Consider the following 26,495-nt stretch of genomic DNA (forward strand, 5'->3'; position numbering starts at 1 on the left):
TTAAAACCAAAGTATTAAAATGCAATTTTACATTTGTAAAAATTTTATATATGTAAAACTACACATATAAAACATTACATAATGATGACTATAAACTACATCTAATTCCCATTATAAACAATATTTTAACTTATTTTTGAGAATTGCTTATATTTGTACAATGTATTTTGGTCATATCAATCCGCTACTACCTTCCTCTAACCTGCTCTTGTGCCCCCCCCCACACACACACCCTCTTCTCCATTCTTTGTGTCATCCTTCTACTCTTTTATTTTTCTTAAAACAGGGTCTTACTGTGTACTTATGGCTGGACTTGTATTTTATATATACCAGGTTGGCCTTGAAATCACAGAACCTACATCTGTATGTGAGGTGCTAGAATTCAAAAGGTGTTGTGACTGAAATAATCTTTATGTAAGTTCTTAATAACCTTGGTTCCTATTACGTCTGCCCATCTTCATGTGGATGTGACTATCTACTGGGATATGGGCAACCTATCAGCTGCCGTGTTCTCAAAAAACAGTGAAACTTCCTTTGGTAGGCATCAGTTTCCAATGTCTGGTTCACCAAAGGTATGGCATCAGGTGCTTAGCCCCTGGTCATGTAGGAACATTGATTGTATGATCTTGTCTAGATCTTGTGCATGTCACCAAAACTTGATGTATGTATTAGCCATGCCATGTCAACAAGTCATAATTTTGTAGATTTTACTCCATCATTTTCATTCTTTCTTCTCTGTCTTCTACAAAGTCTCCTGAGCTAGGGTGTGAGACAAGGGCTTGATATGAATGATTTATCCACAGATGGATACTCATTAACTTATTCATGGTGCTTTGACTTGTTATAGATCTGCATTAAGTATATAAAAAAAGAAGTTTCTCTGACAAAGGTAGAAGTAACACAAATCTTTAGCAATAAACATAGCTATTTAGAAGGCAGTTTGACCCCATGACCAATTAGCAAACCAACAGCAGTAACTTTCCCTTTAGGGTCTGTGAGTTCCCCAGTCATGGATTTTGGCCAATTTCTAGTATATGACATTAAATTCCTCATGTGGGGCAGACTTCATATCAAATCAGAAAATGAATGATTACCCTCCTACCGGTTATATCACTCTTATGCCAATGGGTACATCTTGCCATGTAGGTCAGTGTTCTAGCATGTAAAGATCAGCAGTCAGAGATACCTATGATTTCTTTTCTCTCTCAGCAGGTTGTGTAACACCTTTTGGAACTATTTAAGCTATTCAGAGGGAGAATTCACCATCTACAGTTGAAGTTGGCTTCTCTATGTCTTACATGCAAAGTGAGTAGTGTCTTCAGTAATAACATTATACCACCTAGCTATGATGAGCAAACAAGAGCAATTGCAACAATATGTTCCATTTTGGGTGCCTCGGCAGGCAAAGAGGTGTTATATTTGTTCACGCTACATTACTTAACTGTGTAAAGGTGTGTTACTTTTGTGTACGCTGCATTTGTTTAATGATGCAAGGATATGTGATTAATTATATAAAGATGAGTTGCATCTGTTTTACCTGGACAGCCAAAGGCACCTGATTGGTCTAATAAAAAGCTGAATGGCAAACAATTAAGCAGATAGTCTGGTCTGATAGGCAGAGAATAGATAAGAGGAGAAATCTAGGCTCAGGGACAGAGAAGAAGAAGGAAAGAATGGGGGAGAAGGGGAGGGACACGCGCAAGGCCAGAAGCCACTCAGCTGCCACCCAGACCCAAGAAACAGTGAAAGTATGATATACACAAAGAAGAAAGGTTCAAAAAAACCCATGGTAAAAGGTAGATAAAGAGAGGCAGACTTATTAAAGTTAAAAGACCTAGCCAAAAACAAGCCTAAGCTAGGTTGAGGATTCACAGCTATTAAGGTTCTGTGTCATAACTTGGGAACTGGTTGGTGCCCACCCCCCAAAAAAAAAGCCTTTTACACCTCCTCATTCCTGACCAACAGTCTAAATAAGTATCTAATGGTTTGATTTTTGATGCCCCTAACCACCAGGATGAGATTCTTTTTACTCTGATAGGATCCCATGTTGGGGATTGGGTTAGTGACAGATAGTATGAAATTAGTGCCTATAGAATGTTTTATGGTCAATTATAAGCAACAAAAAATATACAGATGGAATAAAAATTGAGTCAGACTTGTCTGAATGGCATTTTTATATTTTCACTCTATCGGTCCTGTGTGTGGTGTTGAAATGATGAAAATCTAGGACCCTGTAGAGCAACAGAGAATTTCTCTTTCGCTTAGGTGGGCTTAACCCAGGAAGTGTATGAAAGTCAACAAGCACAGAAAGGTGAGTTGCAGAAATAAGTTTCATTACAGGATTACAGATGGGAGCTGCAAAGACAGAAGGTAGAGCTGCAGAAGAGCAGAAATGGGGCCCAGGGTATGGAGTTAATAAGGGTTTACTGAAAAGAAGAACTTGGGGTCTTAGTGGGTGATCAACTGTTACATTTATGCAGAGGCTGATTTTTGTGACCATATTGTCTAAAAACAACTCTATTTTCAATAAAGAATTTTAAAGTTTATTATTTCTGTAAAATAATTTATGTAGAACAGATATCTCTCATAAATCCTAGAATAAGAAAATTTCTGCCTCAGTTTCCAAAACTAACATTTAAAAACACATACCCAAACCATTGTAACAAAAAAATTCAACATGAACATTTTACCCAGATTTTCCATCTCCATCCTTCCTTCTGTTTGTGTTTTCTTCCTTGCTTCCATTTCATTCTTCAAGTCTTGAACCGCTTCCCTAACCTGTTTGATTGCTTTTTCTTGTTTCTCTTGGTTTTCTTGCGTGTCTTTGAGCGATTTATTCATTTCCTCTACCTTTTTGTTTGTAATCTCTAATTGTTTATGGCAGTTTTTCACCTCCTGTTTAAGGTCTTCTATTATTTTCATATAGTTCACTTTTGAGTCGATTTCTTCTAATTCTTCTGGAGTAGGGTGTATAATTCTTCTTATTTCGGGATCCCTGGATTCTGGTGATGTCATGTTGCCTTTCAGGTTGTTGGAGGAATTCTTGCCTTGGCGCCTTCCCATCTCTTCCTTCAAATGGAGCCAGGAGAGGCCTGGTGTCTTGGTCCAGTCTTTGCTGTGATTGACTCTCTGGGTGTATCTCTTCAGTGTAGAAGCAGGAACCGTTCCCGTCCAGATGAACTCCTCAGCACCAAAACATGGACGCCTGGTAGTCCAATGACCCGAAGACAAAAGGGGGAACTTGGGGGGCAGGGTGGGGACGAGTAGAACACAGGACACCCTGCCGCACAGGCTGAAGGTGCATGTGCTCCCTTACCGGGGGTCCTTGAGGCCTGCCCCGTAGGTAGGCTCTCACAGCTCTGGGTGGGTAGCCTTAGTGTAGGAGCAGAAAACTGTTCCTGAGCAAAGGACCTTGCAGAAAACGAAGTCTTGGGGGGGGGGGGAGGCGTGTGTGTAAGAAAGACAGCCCTGAAGAAGGAGCTGGGGGAGGGGGGGTTTGTGCTTTCTTCCGGGACAATCCGCCCCTGGATAGCACACACTCACCCATCCAGATGGAATTCCTCAGCAACTAAACAGGGCCGCCCGGTAGCCCAATGATCCGGGGACAAAAGGATGAAAGGAGCAAGGGGGGCGGTATCCAGAAGAGCACAGGAGAGCCTGGCGCACTAGCTGAATGTGCCCTGGCTCCCTTACAGGGGACCCTGAGGCCTGCCAGGTAGGCAGGCACTCACCGCTCTCAACATGAACATTTTAATTAGTTACTATTTTAGTTAGGTGTGAATGAGATAAAAGTGTGAACAATCAACTTATCCTTGATCTTGCTTTCAGATTTTATACTACGCATTTTTAGTGAAACTTTTTTCCATGGAAAATAAAGAACAAAAAATAGCAGCTCCTGAATATTGATATAGGTCAAAAAATTATCCTAAAGCAATCACACACACACACACACACACACACACACAAAGGCAGAGAGAGAGAGAGAGAGAGAGAGAGAGAGAGAGAGAGAGAGAGAATATTAGGTCTGTGTCTTAATTTCTTTTGTGGTAATTATGATTAAAAACTCTAACAAAATCATCTTAGGAGAGAAAAGATTTATTTGAGCCCATATTTTCAGGTAACAACCCATCATTTTTGGTAAACCACAGTGACAGCTACTTGAAACAGCTGTTATATTTTATTCATAGTCAAATGGCAGAGGGCAATGAATCCTTATCCTTAGAACTCTCTCTCCTTTCAGTCAGTCCAAGACCCAGCCAATGAAACGATGTCACCCCTTTAGAGTGCTGGTCCACCCATTTAGATTAACCCAGTGAAGAAAATCACACACAGGCATGTCCACAGGCCAATAGAATATGTACAAGGAGGGCACTGGAGTCCCTTCCCAGGTGACTTCAGGTCCTACCAAGTTGACAATTGAAAATCATCATGAAAGAAAGATGACAGGAGCAATTCTAATGTATAAAAAGTTTTAAAAAAAACACATGGTTTCATAACAAAAATTATTAGAATGTTAAATGAAAATAGAAAGAGAATATGTATAACAATAATGGCAGAAATATCAAATATGTTATGTACCAGGGCTGGCTACATATCTGTAACAGCATTCAACAATGATTGTCTCTACTCTGAGTGACTATGTTTTTACATTGCTTCACATGTACTGGGCTGTGCATTTAGCTAATAAAATTTCTAGAACCATTTAGGTATTTGTGTCAACCAAGATTCTTCAGCATCTAGTCCTACAGTTTGCTCCTCTGGACAAAATGATGATCAAGCTCATTTGGTACATATGTGGTATTTACATAGGGGCATTTATTACTTGTTAATCATTCTCTCCCGGGAAAACTTGAGCAAATGTCTGTTCATACAAGATATGACACTGGGAAGAGACCAATGAAAAGTTTCCACCTAAATCTGGCTTGGATGAAGAGTGTTTCCATTGGGATTAATTACAGCATTTTGGATGACTCAAAGGCAGATACAGCACTGAAAAGTCACCCTTCATAGGGACAAATCATAAGACCATGTCAGAACCTCCTTGCCCAGTAACCCCCACCAGAGACTCACTCCTTGTCAAAAACTCTCACTAGTTTTATACACTCTGGGAAGGATCTTTTAAATTTTGTAACTTTCTACACTGATGAATGTTGAGTGAGGCTACTTGTTCATTTCCAGGACACTCAGACTCTCAAAAAAATTAGTCCTAATTGCAATACTGTTTGGCCATAGCTTAAGTGTATTTCTGGCTAACGCTTATATCTTAAATTAACCTGTATCTATTAATCTTTATGATAGCTATCGATAATAAATGACAACCAATACTCCCTTTTCTTCATTCTTTCTTACCACATTCCCTGACAAAATTCTGGTTGATGATTAAGCATCCCCATGCATTTTTCCTATGTAATTCATGTCTTGCGTAGCTACGTTTTTCAGGATAGGCATCTCTGCCTCAGGTCCATGTCTTAATGTCCATAGTAAAGGTCATGAAACAATTGCCAGAATTTGATTGCATTCCTATTCCTTATATACTTTCACTAACTACAATAGACTGTGGTTCACCCCATTTGGTGCTATCCCTGTACTTATGAAGTGGTCCCCATGCGGCTACCATGTTCTTCATAGAGCAAGATAGTATGGGACTTCCCCTGAAAATACAATGCACTCTTGGATGCATCATTCTTTGTTGCATTGCATATCACCCATCACAAAGAGTATCTCATTGCCACAACAGCAATGAGGCACAGCATTTCATAACATATGGGGAACTGTAGACATATACAGACTGCCCCAATGAATACTTTGCTCTCAGATGGATCAGTCTCAATCATGTTTTGTCATCTAACTCAGGAGCCAGAGAACTGGTCCTTGAAATTTAACCTTGGGTCAAAATGTTGGTCCCTCTTTGGGTACCAAATGTGTTTTGTGACTTCTCCTGTGAAGACATGAAAAAATGTTTACTTATCCTATTGATTCCACCAAAATCTAGCTTGTTAGACCAATTAATTTATTTGAAGGATATTTATAGAATAGGTACCACAAAGGTAGCTAAATCACCTTAAATCCACCCTAATCTTATTGGCAACTCATAAAAGTTACAACTATGCAGCTTTCTGATTAATGTGTGGCCAGCTCTACTAAAGGGAGTCTTATTTCCACAGCAGTTTTTACTGTTTTATGTCTTTGGAATTCTGAACTTCCAAAGCCTATTATGTTTCCTGAACTTTCTGGGTCATTTAAGTTTCATTTATCTTATAGAGTCCTATGAAGTATTATTCTTCCCACAAGAAGACATCTTCAAATTAAAAGAAAATAGCTATAGAGTATCTTTCTAATATAATACTTTATGTTAAAGGGGGAATGGGGAAATACAGTTTAACAAAATACTATTGCCACATATTTGTGTGAAGAAATGCTTCACATAAACTGTTTTATCTAAGAAAGATAGTTCCTAGAATATAAATGTGGCCACTTGGGCCACAATAAGTTTTCATCCAAAATGTATGTCATGTTCATGCTCTCATTTAGCCACTATCACAGAACCTTTGAACTTATAATAAAAAGAGTATAATATACACATATGAAATAATTTAACAATTACATGAGGATAAATTTTTCTATTTGCTACCCAATCAATTGAAATTTTATTATAAAGTGAGAAGTTGTATATTTTCATATATTCAGTACACACAAAATAATGTTCTATGCATCTGAATTAGAATTATTACTTTAGGAAACTTATAAAATTATATGTGTGGTCATATACAGCTTAGAAAAGAAATTTTGTTCACTAAATAAAGGTTTCATAAATATCACTGAGAACATTTCCCACCAAATATTTTTTGTACAGCATCTTTGACATCTCTGTTTCTTAGACTATATATTAGAGGGTTCAGCATAGGGATTATAAGTGTGTAGAACACAGCTACAATCTTGTTTTGCTTTGAGGAGGAGATGGACCCAGGCTGGGCATACATGAAGAACACAGTTCCATAGAATAAACTCACCACAATGATATGAGAGCTACAAGTGGAGAAGGTCTTACTCCTGCCGTGGGTGGAGGGGATCTTCAGGACAGTGGAAAGAATGTACCCATAGGAAACCAGAATGATGGTTGTGGTGGAGATGATGATGAGAGCAGAGAGAATAAACAGTACAATCTCATTCACAAAGGTGTCAACACAGGAGATCTTAATCAAAGCTGGGACATCACAGAAAAAGTGGTCCAGCCTGTTTTCTGCACAGAAATGCAAGCTGAAGGTGAAACCTGTCTGTACCATGGAGTTGATGCATCCACAAATGTAGGAGCCAGTTACCAACTGAATACATACCTTTTGGGACATGTGCACAGGATAAAGGAGAGGAGAGCAAATGGCTGAGAAGCGATCAAATGCCATGACAGCAAGAAGGAAGCATTCAGTTGTAGCAAACAAAACAAAGAAGAAGAATTGCGTGGCACAACCATTGTAGGAAATTTTCTTTTCACTTGTCAAGAAGTTGGCTAAGGTTTTGGGAGCAATGACTGTGGAATAGCAGAGATCCAAATAAGACAAGTTTCTAAGGAAGAAATACATAGGTGTTTGGAGTCTGGAGTCCATCTTAATAATCATTATCATGCTGACATTCCCTACCACAGCGACCATGTAGATCATCAAGAACACCAAGAATAAAAGGACTTGAAACTTTGGAGGGGTTCTAAATCCCAAGAGAATGAACTCTGTTACCTCTGAGTAATTCCTCTTCTGCTCACCCTTCATAGCTAATATGAAGATAAAACTAGAAAATGGCAAAAATAAAAAACAGTAAGTGAGGAGTCAGAATTTTAGTAAAAACTCCTGCTGATTCAGCATGGGAGCACACTTACCTTGTTCATTTTACTTTATCAAACATCATGGACATAAACAATCTGTTGTCTTATTAAGGTCTTCCCATTGAGTTGTTTAATCCAGTGAAGATTTTTCATTATACTTACCTGTAATAAATGCAAATTGGACCTCTAAATTCTATTGGGAAAACAGAGATTCCAGGAAAATGTCTGGAATCAGGAAGTTTTGTTTTGAATTTTCCCATAGATTCTATCACCTGTTTCCTGCCATTAAGTTTTGTGACTATAAAAGGTTGATTTTTTATTGTATACATCATAACTTTCTAGAATATACAATATATGAAGTATTATAATGTAAATATATTTGAATAAATTTTGAGCACAAATTAAAATGCTATTTGGCGTGGTTAGTTTCATCAACAAAATAAACAGTAACATATACCATTACACATATATGTGTGTATATATACATATATATGTATGTATACACACACACACACACACACACACACACACACACACACACATATATATATATATATATATATATATACAGTTTTATAGGATAGAGGGAGTCTCTCCAGTTTAGATAATTTTATTTTTACACAATAACTTCATGCCATTAGTTCCTTTGTTGTTCAGCCATAAGATAGTTTAAATGCTTGAAAGCACAACTTAACTGCCAAAGACACTCACCATTTTGCTTATATTCGTTAAAAGCAATGCAATAAGATTCTTGCTTTGCACCCCATCTCTCCCTCCCTCCTTTTTCTGTTTCTTATTTTCTTTCTTTATTAATTTACTCTTTTTCTATGTTATCCTTCATTCTTTTTTTCAAATTATCCTTCCTCCTTTCAATTTTTACTCTCCTTTTAGAAAAAGCCCTAATATACCCTTGTAAAATGAAAAGACAACACAAAACAATTTAAATATCGTTATTTAAATAGTAAAAGTAAGAATTTAGTCAAGCCCCAGTTATCTTTATTTAAACATACACTGTCACAATTGCAGCATATTCTTATGTAAAATACAGCGTAGACATAGAGAAGAGTTTTTTCCAACTCTATGATTTAGAAAATTAAAATATTAACAATAGATTTAAGTGACTTGGGGTCACTAGAGTGAAAAACATGCTTGTCTACTACTCAACAATTTATCATAGAGTATAAAAGAATTTGTGTAATCAATAGTTCAATCACATGCTATGAAGTTGACTTTTAAATCGCATAATCATTTAACGTACAACATGTGTATTTATGTTCAAAAATACCTCACAATTGCTCCTGTTGGTACTGGAATCACACTATGAAATTTTCAAATGCAAGCACGTTTTGAATCTTTGGTGTATATGTAATAGCTGACCCTCTTGAATACAAAGGTTAAAACTATATAACTGGTCAATGTTCACAGTAGAGAATGATAAAAATTACCTCCAGCAATGACTATTAATTAAAAAACAAAGTTTTCTTTAAATCCATAGTTTACCTTAACAAGTTCCTGATTTTAGCAGAATTTTCAAAACATGGGTTAGAATTGAAAGTTAAGTCAGGGTACAGATATGAGAATTTTTTTTATTATCTTGGTAACCACTAAGTATGCTTAAGAATACACCAAAACGTGAATATAAACCTACTTTTCATTACCCAGAAGCAATTCCACAGCACTGATTGTTATTCATCAATGTTCAGTTCCCCGTTCAGATTTGCTGGCTTTAGCAAACAGCAGCAACATTTTTAGATGATATCCTAACGTCACATTGGATGAACTTACAACTGTCTTGTACTATTTCACCAGTTCAGTGGCAAGTAGGCCTGGAATGAATCCAGAAAGAGATTTCCCCATGAGGATGGAAACCAAGGATCTGGGCAGGCAGTGCCTCCATATAATACTCCAAGGAGATCAACAGGCTCTATCATCAGTAAACTACTTTGTGCCAGGATGCAGAAAAAAAAGAAACAAATGAAAAGAAATAGAATGAAGGAAACAAGGAGAGAAGAGAGAAAATTATTAATTGATGAACTCATTAAGCCTTTGGAAAATTAAAAGCATTCCCTGGAGGACATGATAACTGATTTTCTACACAGAAGAAACTAATAAAACAGATACGATGTGACAAAAAAAAAAACACACTTGGTTCATTTCTTATAGTACTGATTATAGCAGCAGGCTGCTTGTTTGTCCCAGCCACCCAGAACTGAAATTCACACAGAAACTATATTAATTAAATTACTGCTTGGCCCATTTGCTCTAGCTTCTTGTTGGCTAGCTCTTACATCTTATTTTAACCCATCTCCATTAATCTGTGTATCTCCACATGGCTGTGGCTTACCGGGTATAGTTCCCAGCATCTGTCTCTGGCGGGCTACATGGCTTTTCTCTAACTCCACCCTTCTTTCTCCCAGCATTCTGTTTAGTTTTCCCCACCTAGCTCTGTTTCCCTTTGGCTCTGCTATAGGCTCAAAGCAGTTTTCTTTCTTTCTTTTTTTAAAGTATGCCACATAATCTTTAATAAGTAAGATGATTGACAAGAACATGCTCAAATAAACTTGCTTTTCAGGACCCACAGGTATGTTGTATACCAAATGACTGCAGGAGATGGCCATACTTTTTCAATGTTAGACATGTTCTTTGAGCAAGAGACTTCATTTGTGTATTTTGACAAGTGTTTACCTCACACTCTAAAATCTTTGAGGTAGACATTAATGTAATATTTTGAGCTTATATACATATGTCGTTATACTTTGAATCTGAAGTGTCCCCTGAAAATGTGTTTACTAAAGGGGTGTTTCTCAATCAATGTGGGTGGTTCAGAAGTACTGAAAACAAAGTCTCTGACATGATTCAGGTTGTCATTGCCTATTGAAGGGTATCTTGCTCAGGCTCCCTTCTGGTGTGTTCCTCTTGGCTTCTTAGCCACTGTGAGATATGTACTTGATCTACCATCATTCCCTCATCTAGTAATGCTCTGTCATGTCAGTACCTAGAAGGAGCTGGCCCAGTCAAGCATGGAGTCAAAGCAGTTTTCTTTATTCATTAATGGTAATCACAGCATACGGAATGAAACACCACATTACCTCCCTTTTCTGTTTAAATAAAAAAGAAAGGCTTTATCTTTAACATAGTAAAATTACATATAATAGAGCAAGTATCAAGCAAGAATTACAGTTACAATATTTATATCTACTTTATATCATAACTAAGAAAAACTATAACTATAATTTTTTCAAGTCCATCAAAGACCCCAGAAAGATATAATATTACCTAAATAAACATAAGGTGCATTGTAAAGCATCTTCCAAAACTCTAGTATTAACAGAGACATCTTGCTGCCTGGACAATCACCCAATGTTCTTCTGTACCATGGGGCATCCATATTCAGCCTACAGGCCCATAGTATCCAGCAGACTTTTTCATGAAGAAGGAAATTTCAAAGACAGTTCTGTCTATATTGGCAGTTTGTCTGTCCCTTTCTTCTGTGTGCTGCAGAATGTCTCACAGAGTCTTTCATGAAGCAGGAACCATGAAAGATCATCTCACTTTTAGGCAAGCCCAGCAGTCATTTCTCTGCAGGTCTTGCATGTCCAGTCCAGGCAAGAGCAGTTTCTTCCCCAATGGCTAACCAACACCATAGCCTATTCAATGGCCATCTTCCTCTTGAAGTAATTGGTGTTGCCAGGAACAAATGTGTCTCACTGTCATGAAAAGTCCTAAGTTCTTAAACATTTTAAATGCCATATTTTGTAGTCTTTGAAAGGTTTGAAGAATGCCTATCCGTCTGAAATAGATCTCTGTACATCTAGAAAATCTAACTGACATGACTACAAGCTTGATGATTATCTATTAACCTATATTTCTTAATTATACATTACATTTTAAATTAACTGCATGATTACAATACCTTAATCAAGAGCAGAAATATACATACAACAAAATTAACCTTATGTTTGTATCAATAAACCAAGATCCATACTAATGCAAAGTATGCATCTCTATAGCATATCACCTTTTACATGTAAAGAAGCATTTACAAACAATATTTGGGAATATGAGCATATTTTTGTCCAAACTTCTTCTTGCTGTTTATTGGGTGAAGTTATTTTGGGGGTGTTCACAGTGACCTCTTGGGGGCTCATGGTCTATCAAACCATATTAGCCTGGAATAAATCCACAGCTTCTCATCCTCTGTGGAAACAAAAGAAGAACCTCTTTTTCCAAGCGACATATTCTTAGGCCCAAATTCTAAAGTCAAGATACCTTTATAATATAAATTCTGGTTTAGATTAGCAGCCCATACAACAAAATGTCTCTCTATACTTAGCTCCTTCATAGTCAAAATATTCAAAGAAAACACAATAATATACATACATAATCCAGACTCTCTGTTTATAATCCATCTTTATGTGGGTTAATTTTCTTTACTATATTTAACCTATGACTGTCTTACTGGAAATATCTGTGTATGGCAGCAGGAAGAGTCTGTCTCTTTTAGTGTTTGGGTGGAATGTCCTAGAGATGTCTGTTAGTTCCATTTGATACACAGTATCTGATATCTAGTGATTATTTAATTTTTGTCTAGCTGTATAGTCTGTTGATAATAGCACTTTACTTAAGTCACTCAGTATTACTATTTTGTGGTTAATCTGTTGTTTTACATCTATTACAAGTTTACAGTTCTGAAGTTTGATGCCCTTGAGTTTTGTGATTCTATGTTAGGTTTATAATATTTTCTTGGTGTATTGTTCCTTTGATGTGTAACACTCAAATGCATTGGGTGCCATTCTGTAACATGAAGGGCCTGCTGCTTGTTTGGGTTTCTGTCCTGCCTGGTCCCCCAGCCATTTAGTCCCAGAGAAAATCACACAGACATCTCCATAAGATTATAAACTGATTGGCCCATTAGCTCAGGCTTTTTATTAGCTCTTATCACTTATTTTAACCAGTTATTCTGAACTATGTTAGACATATGGCTCAGAATCTTTCTCAGCAGGGCAGGTCATATCCTGCTTGTTCAGTGATCTGGGCAGGAGTTGGAGGAATGGGCTTCCTCCTTCCTAGAATTTCCCTGTTCTCATCACCCTGCCTCTGCTTCCTGTCTGGTTGACCTGTCTATACTTCCTGCCTGGCCAATCAGCATTTATTTAAAATATGATTGTCAGAATAAAGGCAATTCTCCCACACCATTGATGAGTATAAAGTGACCTTGTTTAGTTCTTTTGACTATTTTTAGTTTAATATATATTATATATTAGAATAGTTACACTTAGTCATTTTTAAAAATGATTGATTTCTTTGGAATACACTTTTCAGTCATTTTACCCTATCTAAAACTATCTCTATGGTAAGGGGTGTATCTTGATGGTAGAAAATTAATGGATGCTGGTTTTTGCTTAGTTTTGTCTCTAATTTCCTAGCTTTATATTTTCACTGTGCTTTGAGACTATTGATAAGAAGTATTACTAAAAATGTGTCTTAGTCCTGTAATTTTGTTGAATTGTGATGCTTCCTTTAATCTCTTTTGAGTAATAATTACGGCAGTGTTTCCTTTTCCAAATGACCCTTTGACTATATGTATCCTTCCATACAATAAAGTATTTTTTTTAGTATCTATGTACAGTTCACTTATTATTCATTAATGCCTTTGATCTGCTTTTATTTGAAAGGTTTTTATTTTTTCCTTATTTTTAATTGTTTGTTTTGCTGGGCATAATAGTCTGGGTTGACAGTTTTCCCCTTTCAGGACTTGGAATTAATCTTTTTAGTTCTTCTGGTTTTACATTTTTCTGTTGAATACTCCCAGGTTATTCTAATAGGCCTGCTTTGTAAGTGACTTGATCATTTTCTGTTTCAATTTTCAGAATACTTTATTCTGCACTTTTCATATTTTAACTGTACTATGTCATTGAGAGTTTCTTTTCTCATTCCATCTATTTATACTGTTTTGATCACTTAGAGCTGAAAGGGGATCTCTTCTCTAAGTGGATAAAATTGGCTAATATAATTTTACCAATAATATTTTGTACTCCTTTTGTATGGTATTCTCCTCATATGCCCATAATTCTAAGGCTGGGTCATTTTATGGTGTTTCAAAGCTTTCTAATGTCTCTTTTGCAGATGTTTGTAAACCTATCACTGCATTATACAGGGCAGTATAATTACTCTGCCTGTCTTCCAGCCCTTCTTACTCTGTTTTCCACATGATCCATCCTAATGGTGAGGATTTCTTCTAAGCTGTTAATTTTGCTTTATTATTTTTAAATTATATGTGCATATGTGTGTGTCATCGGTGAAGCTAGGGTGGGTGTGAGGTGCTGGGCTTGGGTGCTGAGAGCTGGATTTGTGCTCACTCCTTAATGGAGAAAGGTCATTGGTTAAATAAAAAGAAACTGCTTGGCCCTCATTGGTTGGAAGATAGGTGGGAGGAGTAAACAGAACAGAATGCTGGGAGGAAGAAGAAGTGAGCTCAGACGCTACAGCTCTCCTCTCGGGAGCAGACGCCTCAGAGAGATGCCATGCTCTGCTCTCCCGGGCAGACGCACGCGATGAAGCAAGCCGCCCGGTTAGACATGCTGAATCTTTCTCGGTAAGATAAGTGCTCACAGATTATTAGAGATGGGTTGATCGGGATGTGAGAATTAGCCTGTAAGGGCTAGAGCTAAAGGGCCAAGCAGTGTTTAAATGAATACAGTTTGTGTGTTGTTATTTCAGGCATAAGCTAGCCAGGCAGGCGGCCGGGGTGCTGGGAACGCAGCCCTGCCGCCCTTATTACTACAAATGGCACCCGACGTGATCGACTAAACCCACTTAAAAAACCTGAGAATGCTTAAAATAAAGGAGAGAAAGTTTAACACAGATTTTTGCTGTTTGTTGGTGGCGTGCTGTAGAGAGATTTCCTGATTCGGCAACGGCAGCAGAAAAAACGCTGTGTCATTTTAAAGCGCCATTTAAAAATGCCAGCTTTCTGGGCTGGCCTGCCAGGGCAAACTCTGACTCTTTTATGCAGGCGGTGCGTGCGGTTTGCAAGCACAGGCTGCTGAAGCACACTTGCTGGCAGGGACCTTGAAATGCCATAGAGTTGTGGCAGTAAACATGGCTACAGCCAGTACCTCAGCCATGAGGCTGGAAAGCTAAGGAATGGGCTACATCTAGCCGGCAAAGCCACGCCTTTAATCCTACTGATATTGCTTGGTAAATTAAAGACTCATATGGTCAGAAAAAGAGAGATATACAGTAAGAGAGATTCAAAGACAAAGAAAACTTTTAAATGGTTTACAGTGTGTTAAAAATATATGCAGACTAAAAGTTGAAGTTCTTAAAGTGAAAAACAAAAAAAAAAGGAAGAGAGTTGTTGTGTGTTGTTTGTATACACCTTTAATCCCAACACTTGGAAGGCAGAGGAAGATTGACCTCTGTGACTTCAAGGTGTGGTAGCACACGCCTTTAATCCCAGTGCCTAGAAGGTAGAGACAAACTGATCTCTGTGAGTTCAAGGTGTAGTAGTGTACACCTTTAATCCCAATGCCTGGGAGGCAGAGACAGGCGGATCTCTGAGAGTTCAAAGACAGCCTCGTCTACAGAGTTACTTCAGGTCAAAGATACATATAACCTGTCTCAAAAAGCAAAAAGTTAAAAGTAAAAATAAACAAAATAGAGGTTAAAATAAAACGCACAAAAATGGAAAATACACAGAGAATTTTGATACTGTATGCTATTATGCTCTCTTTGAATTATTTGAATGCTGAGGAAAGAGCAACAGATGCTAAAAGATATTTATTTATAAATGCTGCTGAACTAATCCAACATAGATATTTTGATGCCTAGACTTTGAAATTTGGATCTAAGGACATGATGCTTTGGAAAGGAGTTTCTTATTTTGTTTTCACAGAGGATGAGACCCTGTTCATTTCTTCTATTCCGATTTGGTATGATGGACCAGGCCCTCCTGAAGGGTTGGTGTGAACACCTTCAGAAAATTGCTTTGCTCAACTGCCAACTGAGATGAAACTAGCACACAGGTTATACCATGAAAGACCTAATTAACGAAGCCCCCATTCAGCAGGAAGCAGTTTGGAGAGAAATAACTGCGTCCATATTCCCAAAAAATGTTTATAAATGTTCTTTTACATGTGAAGGGGGATATGATATAGGTATGAATAATTTGCATTAGTATAGATTTTGCTTTATTGATAGAGATTTACGGTCAATTTTGTTATATGTATATGTATTTCTGATATTGATTAAGGTATTGTGATTGTGTAGTTCATTATTAAAATGTAATGTATAATTAGGAAATATAGGTTGTTGATGGATAATCATAAATAATAGTCAAGTTTGTAGTCATGTGAGTTAATATTTTCTAGATGTGCGTAGATATATTTTAGATAGGCATTCTTCATATTTTTCAAAGATTATAGAATATGGCATTTTAAATGTTTTAATAACTTAGGACTTTTCATGACAATGAGACACTCTGCTCCTGGCAGCACCAATCTATTTCAAGGAGAAGATGGGCATCGAAGAGGCTCGTTATGGAGTTTGATAGCCATTTGGGCAAGAAACTGCTCTTGCCTGGACTATTGCATAAACTGGACACAGAGAACCCATAGAGAGAGGACTACTGAACTTGCCTAAGGTGAGATGATCTTTTGGGGTTCCTGATTCATGAAAGAGTCTGCGAGACATTCTGCAGGACACAACAGATAGTGACTGAACTGACTTTGAATTTTCATGCTTTATAAAAATGTCTGCTGGATACCATGGGCCTGAAGGCTGAAGATGGATGCCCCAACGGTACAGAGGAACTTTGGGTGACTGTCCAGGCAGCGAGATGTCTCTGTCATTTCTAGAGTTTTAAAAGTTGCTTTTTTCTTGTTTGCTTAGGTAGTATTGTATCTTTCTGGAGTCTTTGATGAAGTTAAGAATAGTTAGTTATAGTTATAGTTTTCCTTAGTTATGATATAGATTATTGTAACTTTTACTTGATAACTGTTTTGTTATATGTAATTTTGCTATGTTAAAGTTAAAGCCTTTTTTTGGTGTTGTTTAAACCAAAAAAGGGGAAATAATGGAGGAAGGTTAAATAAAAAGAAACTGCTTGGCCCTCATTGGTTAGAAGATAGGTGGGAGGAGTAAACAGAAAAGAACGCTGGGAGGAAGAGAAAGTGAGCTCAGACTCCACAGCTCTCCTCTCGGGAGCAGACGCCTCAGAGAGACGCCATGCTCCCAGCTCCCAGGCAGATGCACGAGATGAAGCTCCGACCCAGGATGGACATAGGCTAGAATCTTCCCGGTAAGCGCACCTAGGGGCGCTACACAGATGATTAGAAATGGGCTAAATTAATATGTGAGAATTAGCCTAGAAGAGGCTAGATAGAAATGGGCCAAGCAGTGATTAAAAGAATACAGTGTCAATGTAATTATTTCAGGGAATAAGCTAGCCGAGCAGGCGGCCGGGGTGTTGGGAATGCAGCCCCGCCGCTCTTATTACTACAACTCCCCTCTTCTTAGCCATCTTTCCAGCTGTCTCCTGGGTTTTTATTTTTATTGAATTTTTCATAATCAGCATTATTTCAGCTTGTGTGCTTTTATGTAACTCTGTATCTTTATTGAACTCTACATCTTATATCAGCTTCCCTATTTCACGCATCTTTTTATTTTTTTTATCTTCTTTTTTATGTTGTCATTTTTCTTTGTATTTTTTTTTTTTGAGTTTTTGGATCTCATTTGGTCAGTTACTCTGGAGTTACTTATGTCTTGTGTCTTCTTCAGTGTAGCTAGCATTCATGTTAGAATGATGTTTTCTTTCCTCTACAGAGTGTCCTCTGAAGAGCTGAATTTTTAGGCAAAATTGTTTAAATTTATTTTGATCATAGAATGTTTTCCCCATAGAGTATGATCGATAATTTTGCTGGAAAAAGTAACCTGGGTTGTTGTTCATGGTCTTTCAAAACTTGTGCTGTCCTGATGTGTGATTTGGTTTTTTCCCTTGATGTTTTTAAGATCCTGTTTTTTCTGAATATATTTTTTCTGTTTTATAAACAATTGCGTTTGTGGTCCTATTGGTTGTTCAGTATGCTTCTCACATCTTGATGCTTATCACATTCTCTAGATTGGGGAATTTTTCCTCTATGCTCTTGTTTAAAATTTTTCTGTGCCCACACTGATGAATATCTTGCATATCACCCTAGAACCTTCATCTGGCGATGGATGGAGATAGAGACAGAGACCCTCATTGAAGCACTGGACTGAGCTACCAAGGTCCAGATGAAGAACAGGAGGGAGAACATGAGCAAGGAATTCAGGACCGCGAGGGGTGTGTCCACCCACTGAGACAGTGGGGCTGATCATCATCACCATTAGATGACTGGACTGGGACTGATGGAGCATGTGATCAGACCGGACTCTCTGAATGTGGCTGGCAATGATGGTTGACTGAGAAGCCAATGATAATGACACTGGGTTTGATTCACCCCTACTGCTATCTCTGTATTCTCAGCAATTCCTTAACATACAACTATGTTGGTTTCATTTGAGCATCAAATGATTCACAGAAAAAAAAATTCTTATTTAATCTTCTAAAAAGTCAGTGTGTTGGTTGTGGCATCCAATCCAATATTTCCCTGCAAAATAGAAAGCATGAATTAAGGTATTCTCAAGATACTTAGCTGAGCCATCTGTATCTGAGTATATTTTACCCATTTTGATGAAGGTACCCTTGCCTTCTTGGTTTCTTGGGGGTTTTACAACATTTTAACTGTATGCTGGAATTCTCACAGATGTATTTTGTTCTGTACATTATTGTTAAATTTGTGTTTACATAAAGAAACTACAAATGGAAATTTCTATTCTTTTATCTTGATGTTTTCACTTCCACAACATGTTTTACATTACTTTTTTATTAAAATGTTTTAATTTATTTTACACACCAACCACAGTTTCTCTTCCCTCCTCTTCTACTGTTCTCTTCCCCCACCTCCCCTTTACCCGCCCATCCCCCATCCACTCCGCAGAAAGGGCAAGACCTCCCATGGGAGTCAACAAAACATGGCATATCAAGTTGAGGCAGGACCAAGCTGCTGAGATGTTTTACATTGACCTTTGTATATTAGCCATGTTTCAGGAAACATGCGGAAAGTTTTATTGCTACTACTGCTAAGACATTTGAATTTTCTCCATATGTCACCATTTTGTATGCAAACACGTGCCATTGTGTATTTATCATCAATCATCTAATCACACGAGTTTTCTCAGTCTGTCATAACAAAATACAACTAACTGGATATAGTTATCACAGAAATATTTTCTTATAGCCTTGGAGGCTAATGCCTAAGATGAAGCTACTATCAGAGTGAGTTCATCTTAGATCTTTTTCTTGGTTTGTAAGTGACAATTCTCTTGGTTTCTCTGCCTAGATTCAACTCTATGAACATGAAACTGAAAATTCCATGTTCTTATAATTTCTTCCAACAAATATCCTGATATACTGTGAATTGTGACCCATTTGCTGTCCAACTTTAACTTTATTTCATTTTCAAGGACACTATCCAAATTATAGTCTTATTCTGAGACATTGGAGATTTGGGCATTGTCTTAGTTATTGTTCTATTGCTGTGAAAAGACACCATGATCAAGGCTACTCTTATAAAAGGAACATTTAGTTCGGGCTTTCTTATAGTTTTGAAAGGTGAGTCTGTGATCATCATGGTCAAAAACAGAAAAACATCACAATGAGTCAGTAGCTAAAAAGATACATCCTGATCCACAGGCAGAAAGCACAGAAAACCTGAGACTGGTGTAGGATTTTGAAACCTCAAAGCACTCTCCCAATGACACATTTCCTGCAACAAGGCCACATCTCCTCCCTCAGGGCTATAACTCCTAATATATCCCAAAACAGGTTCTACTCCATGGTGACTCAGCATTCAAATATGGCCTATGGGGTCATGCACATTCAAACCACCACAAGCATCAACATAAAAATTTTAAGTTATACAATTAAGCTACAAAACATTTGTTACCAGCTATCTTATTATATCATCTAAAATTTTATTACAAACTTGAATATATGTGTTATAATATGACATTGAAGCATTGTTAACAATTACATCAGGGAAGCTTCAAGTTTTTATCATTAAGGACAGTGTTGGCTATAGATCTTCCTAAACATTATAATTATAAAACTGAGGGGCTGTCTTACATTAAACCCTTTAATTGATTTTTATTATTGATGCTGAAGGTCAAACCATGGGTCTGATGAATTGGACAGGTACACCCTTAACTTAGCTCTTCTCATTGACTTTTCTGCTTAGACAATCACCATAAACATTGATTCTATTTTAAAAACTGGAGGTGCGGGTAGCGTGGCCGAGCGGTCTAAGGCGCTGGATTTAGGCTCCAGTCTCTTCGGAGGCGTGGGTTCAAATCCCACCGCTGCCACATCAGAGTTTGCCGGGCCGTGGTGGCGCACGCCTTTAATCCCAGCACTCGGGAGGCAGAGGCAGGCGGATCTCTGTGAGTTCGAGACCAGCCTGGTCTACAAGAGCTAGTTCCAGGACAGGCTCCAAAAAAACCACAGAGAAACCCTGTCTCGAAAAACCAAAAAAAAAAAAAAAAAAAAAAAAAAAAAAAAAAAAAAAAAAAAAAACTGGAGGACATCTCTTTTCACATAGTCCTGACTCACTAGTTCTTTAACTTTTGTTTTTATTTGTTAATCATGGTTTTAAAGATGTGCCTTTTCCTCAGTAACATAAGTAAACTTTAAGCTCACACCACCAGCATTAGCCACAGCATCAGTCTTCCTACTTTCAACTTTATGCCTTTAAAATCCATTTTCCTCAGAGCCCAAGGAAAGTATCCCTGCTTACCAACCTTCATCTCTCACTCACCTCACAATGTGATCTTAGAGAGTATCTTTGGCACACAGGCTTTGATTTTGAATTGATTTCCCAAAGATTTGACTCATATACTAGATTGTGAACTTCTAAAAGAATAAAGTGATTTGTTATTATGGCTATCATGATACTAAAATGTGGTAAAATGCATTGAATAAAATTTATGACATAAACAAATATAGAAAGAGAGCTAGAGAAATACATTTTAGAAAACATTCTATGTTGGTGGTTCAGCTACTTCTATATATTTATTAAATACCCCCCAAAATAATTAACACCAGATAAATTGAGGTAATCAGTAATCAAAAATTGACAGTGCTTCATCTTCCAAGTTAGTTCTTTGTATTCAGATTTGTGATTTTTGTGGCTCAAAGGACTTCAAAATGTGTGGCATTCTCAGAAAAATTTTCAAGTTACTGTATGTAGTGAGGTTACATACAGCTTCTTTGCTATAATTATTACTTCTATGTAGAATACATGTGAAGTACTTATCACACTAAAGTTTGATAATCACTTAATACATTAATAACAATGGAAAACAAAAAGGCAATGTATTCTAGAAAATAAAATCTGTCACTTTGTGGATTATCCAGATTGTGTGTAGGAGGGAAATAAAAATTTTAGATAGAGTCAATATTAGATCAAAAGCTACTTAATAAATACAGTAAAATTAAAGCATTTTAAACACTATGAAACACATAATTATTATGCAAAATAAAATGATGTTAGATATGGGAAAAAGGGATGATAGATAAAAAGCTTCTGTTATTTCCAGGATATACACATGTGCAAGAATTTAAGTATTACTTAGAGGGTCAAAGATGACACAAAAATGCATTGTATACATCAGGCTACTAATTATTACAGATAGGAGAAAAATTCAGCATTGGCAACAAGAAGTATGAAACCAATATTCAAAACACTACTAGTGGAACAGGAGAAAATCAAAGAATGGATTTTTTCTTGTCTAAAAGTTTGCTCAGAGCATCTTTGACATCTTTGTTCCTCAGAGAGTAGATCAGAGGGTTCAGCATTGGCGTGACTAGGGAGTAGCACAAGGAAGCCAGCTTACTCAGTTCAGGGAATCTGTCAGGGGTGAGATACATGAAGAAGACAGCACCGTAGAGCACACTCACAACACCCAGATGAGAGCTGCAAGTGGAGAAGGCCTTCTTCCTTCCCTCCGTGGAGCGTATCTTTAGCACGGTGGACACAATGTACATGTAAGAAACAACGATGACTATGACTGTTGGTAAGATAATGATGCCAGCTAAGGAAAAAGATACTATTTTGTGTATGAAAAGGTCAGAACAGGAGAGTCTCTGAAGGGGACGACTATCGCAGTAAAAGTGGTCAACAGCCCGAGAAGCACAAAACGATAAAGTAAATGTCATGCTGGTCTGGAGAACAGAGCTGATGCAGCCACAGAAGTACGAGCCTGCCACCAGCTGGGCACAGAGGCGTGTGGACATGTGAACAGAGTAGAGGAGTGGGTTGCAGATGGCGATGAAACGATCATAGGCCATGGCTGCCAGGAGAAATCCTTCCGCCACAATGAAGAGGGCAAAGAGAAAGATCTGGGTCACGCAGCCTGCAAACGAGATGGACTTGCTCTCAGTCCAAAAGTTGCTCATAGCCTTCGGCGCAATAACAGATGAATAGAAGAGGTCAATGAAGGAGAGGTTGCCTAGGAAGAAATACATTGGTGTGTTCAGCCTGGGATCAGTCAAAATAATGGTCATCATCCCAACGTTTCCTAGAAGGATCATGGCATACACAAGCAGAAAGAGCAGGAAGAGGAGAAGATGGAGCTCAGGGCCGACCCTGAAGCCTACAAGGATGAAGTCAGTCACTCCTGAGTGATTGCTTGCTCCCCTGTCACTCATGGAGGAGATCTGATGAGAGGCATAAGGCAAAATAAATAATTACTTAGCTTGATCTTGGTGTTACAAGCAGCTGCTACAGTACAGGAGTTTACAAAAGTGTTATATCCACATTTTTATTTTGCGCTTCATAGGAATACGATGACAAGCTGAATTCACATAAGTGACCACAATTCAAATGCTGCTTTTATTTCCCGTTCCCAAATGGCGGAATTAGACTTTTATTCTGTGCATTTGATGACTCTGGTCTTTTCGTTGTCACTGGTTTACATATTTCTCTTTCTATTTACATAATGACTCCAATATTATGAAGTGATATTAAAATGGAAGTACCCATATTTTAGGAAATGATATTCATGAAGGTGTTTAAGTGTTGTTTTAGAGATATTGTAGGCTTTAGTATTCAAGTTTCACCAGGCTTCGAGTTTTAACTTAGGGATTCAATAGATATCAAAATGGATTATTTTTTTTAATAATGTCTTCTTTTTTTGAAACTGAAAAGACTGAACCCAGAGCCTTGCACTTGCTACGCTAATTGAGGTTCTAAAACTAATATATAACTAAGCATAAAAACAATTAATACCTATCCTAGGGTTTGTCTACCAGATGAAAGATCAGAACCTTTTTTCAATGGTACTGGAAAATGAACTTAGCATCTCACATGTGACCATATGCATTCTATCAGCAAGCCTGATGACTTCCCATTTATTTACCTTTTATATTGAAATCTTGCTCACTTTCCAGTCTTCTCTTCAACCTGCTCTAGATTTTATAAACCTTGAACTTGTCTTACTTCTGCTTTTTTATTTGTATCCCCAGGCTCAGCAAATAATATTTTAATTATGATTTTTTTCTGAATTTTGTGTGTGTGTAGTTTAGGATTAAAAATAAGAAAAGTGACACATAAGTGTGAAATATTATTTGCCTTTTTTATTTCCCCATACATGATTTTATAACCAGTGCTATATCATTTCTTAGAGACCTCAAATAGATTTTTTTATATTCTTTTATTAAAAAAGCAATCTACTCTTTTTCTTCCCAGTTTGGACTTTGTATTTTTGAGTATAGGTAAGAAAAATTATTACAAAGATTAAGGTAACGTTTTATTATGCAAAACAAAATGCTTCAGTCATATTCATTTAATCTATAAGATAATAAAATAAGGAGATAATGTTATATTTCATGTTTATAAATGAGGTACAAAATGTATTGAGTCTTAAAATTCATCTACTGTGGTCAGAATTGTAATTTGACATGAGGAAAAGCAGCTGTAGAACCCATATTATTGGTTATTCTTAGGACTTAGTACTTTACTATGCTCTGATAAATCCTTCCTAGTAATCACCTGGCTCACTTCTCCAAGTTCTTGAGTATTAAATTAAACTTAATTGTCTTAACTACAAATTCCCCAACTCTCTATTTCATGTCTAAATGTGTTTTCTAAAATTATCTTCATATTTTCCTCACAGAGCAGTCACTTCCATAAAATCCTTTATATTTTAACATTAAAAATGAATGTGCTTTACTCCCCCTTTGGCAATAGCTTTGAGATCAAGTCCAAGTGTTCTCTATATATTCACTAGCACCATAGTATTGTGAGTCTAGCAATAGAAGTTAATCATTATAACACATGTCTACTATGTCTACTAGGTAACAGCTAAATGACATGAGGATTCAGAATGAGGATATTATTCAATAAACTTATGTTATGAATTCGATAGTTTATAACATCAAAAATATTAGTAAATTTATGACTGAATACTTCCTACCTCGTGAAAGACACCCTTCCTAGAGTACCTAGCATAAAAGGGTCAGCTTGGGCATTTATAATTTGTCAAATTTAGATGTTGTAAAAGTTACTTTTACCTTGTGTCGTATGGTAGTCTGTCAGGTTCTGTTAAAGATGAAACAGAATCATGATGCTTCCCTTTCTGGTGTTGTTTGTTTTAGTTCTCCAAATGGCAAGCATAAAGTTCATTATCTGTGAAAAATTACTTTGAGATTAAGATGAATCCACCCTACATGTACGTGTTCATTATCCCACTTTTTAGGGTAGAGCCTTCTCAGAGAAAAAGTGTCATGTATATCCCTTCTGGCTTTGTGGACTGAGCTGCCCTTCAGCTGTGGAATTCTTGAAAAGTTTCTGAGATCTTTTTCAGAAGAGAATAAAGGTGAATTTCTTCGTGATGCTCTGTCAAAGTTGAGCTAATTTGGGGGAACTGTGGCACGAAGCCACTCAAAAGAAACTGCAGAAGGCAGTGCAGCTTCCCCTCTGCACACTTATAAGGAAGGGAGATCGGTTGTCGGGTGTATATAAGACCTTGACCACATGATATTTCCCATAAGTCAGACAGAGTATAAAGCAGAGTTACACATGAGGGCTTTGGACTGGGAATAAGAAGGCAGTGCTTTACGTAAGATTTCTCTCACCTTTTGGGAGGCAGCTCTCCAGAGAGAGAAGGAATTAGGTCAATTATTTAAACTTTATCTGTGTTTCAGAACAAAAAAAAAGTCCAAGAGGAGTTCAGAGGATATAGATTTAGTGATACAAACCTGGATCATGTGTAAAATACATAATTTTGTCCTTCCTTTTGTGAATCGTTTAGGTTGACAAATGGGATCATCTGGTAGTAAATTCTACACATAAAAGGAAACATTGTCAGCTAACCCTTATAAGTTTTGGTAAGGAAGTGGAAACAAACATAAAGGAACAAAATCTTAGTAAGATGCACAAAACTAATTTCTGTCTTCTTCCAGAATTCCATTCACTAAAATGTCTTTCTGTTTTCAATTATATCTTGTAATATAACTGGTAATAAAGTGTATAAAAATAGAGAGTAGTGTATAGGCAATGTCTAGCAAAGGCCATCTAGTTCATCATTGAAATTTAATAATGACTGACTGTATTTAAACTTAGGTTTACTTCTAAGTTTAGTTGCCAAGAGGTTTTTTTATCCAGGTACCATGTTGTTACATATTAATTTAATGACCTCTCATTGTATTTTTTAAATAATTTTAAGACTTCTAGTATTGGCAAAAAAATCATAATTTGTAGAAGAGAAGGGACATGAAGCAGACATTCTCTACATTTCTTCAAGCTCTTCTCTGAATTTACAGTGTGCTAAACCATAAACTTCCTTAAGTTTTTTTTTTTTGTTTTTGTTTTTTTTTTGATTTTTCGAGACAGGGTTTCTCCGTAGCTTTTGGTTCCTGTCCTGGAACTAGCTCTTTTAGACCAGGCTGGCCTCGAACTCACAGAGATCCTCCTGCCTCTGCCTCCCGAGTGCTGGGATTAAAGGCGTGCGCCACCACCGCCTGGCTAACTTCCTTAAGTTTTAAAATCTCTCAACATTTCTCACTTTAAAAAAGAAAAACGCTAGTCTTTTTTATTACTAGTATTTAGTGGTGTTTTACTCATTTTAAGCTCTGAAGCTCATACCTTCAATTAGACTGATCACAGGCTTTGATTGCATGCGGATTTATGAAATAATTTATAACTTAATTTTAGGACATGAAAAATATATGAGAATTGGTGTTTGCCAATGCCTTACTGCAATAGATCTAACTTAAGGAGTCCTTTGGCTTCTATTAATGCATAACACAGCTATGAGATCATAAATCACTTATTGATTTCTCTGGAAGCAATAATGTTATGGCGATTATGGGGAAAGCACTTCCTGTTGAAAATAGCAGACTTTTTCTTCCTTCAATATTCAGTAGAGACCTGCATTACAAATGAAATCACTCAGTCCGTTTTTTTCACACTGTGAAACATTATAATAGGAGGTATAATCACTTGTGTAATGTATCTAGGACACCTTGGTTTTTAAAAAAAAATAATCAAGATTTATGATTTTGTAGAATTATTTTAAGAGTTATTTATCTAATAAAATGAGA

The 26,495-nt window shown here is 37.0% G+C and overlaps 2 protein-coding genes and 1 non-coding gene across 3 annotated transcripts; 1 reads left to right on the forward strand and 2 right to left on the reverse strand.

The window, feature by feature from the left end:
- Window positions 1-6,815: 6,815 nt before the first annotated feature.
- Window positions 6,816-7,760, reverse strand: LOC121464155 (olfactory receptor 12-like). Its single transcript, XM_041676775.1, has one exon. It carries the CDS (start codon window positions 7,758-7,760, stop codon window positions 6,816-6,818), a length of 945 nt encoding a protein of 314 aa, XP_041532709.1.
- A 12,418-nt stretch (window positions 7,761-20,178) lies between these two features.
- Trnal-uag lies at window positions 20,179-20,260 on the forward strand. Its single transcript has one exon. It is a non-coding gene; the product is annotated as a tRNA-Leu (tRNA).
- Window positions 20,261-21,659: 1,399 nt separating this feature from the next.
- On the reverse strand, window positions 21,660-22,634 carry LOC121464252 (olfactory receptor 9K2). Its single transcript, XM_041677073.1, has one exon. The coding sequence runs from the start codon at window positions 22,599-22,601 to the stop codon at window positions 21,660-21,662; it is 942 nt and encodes a 313-aa protein (XP_041533007.1). The 5' UTR covers window positions 22,602-22,634.
- Window positions 22,635-26,495: the final 3,861 nt, after the last annotated feature.

The sequence above is a fragment of the Microtus oregoni genome, unplaced genomic scaffold (genome assembly GCF_018167655.1).
Source record: "Microtus oregoni isolate MIOR12 unplaced genomic scaffold, Mior012 000001F_ref0000356, whole genome shotgun sequence".
Lineage (NCBI taxonomy): Eukaryota > Metazoa > Chordata > Mammalia > Rodentia > Cricetidae > Microtus > Microtus oregoni.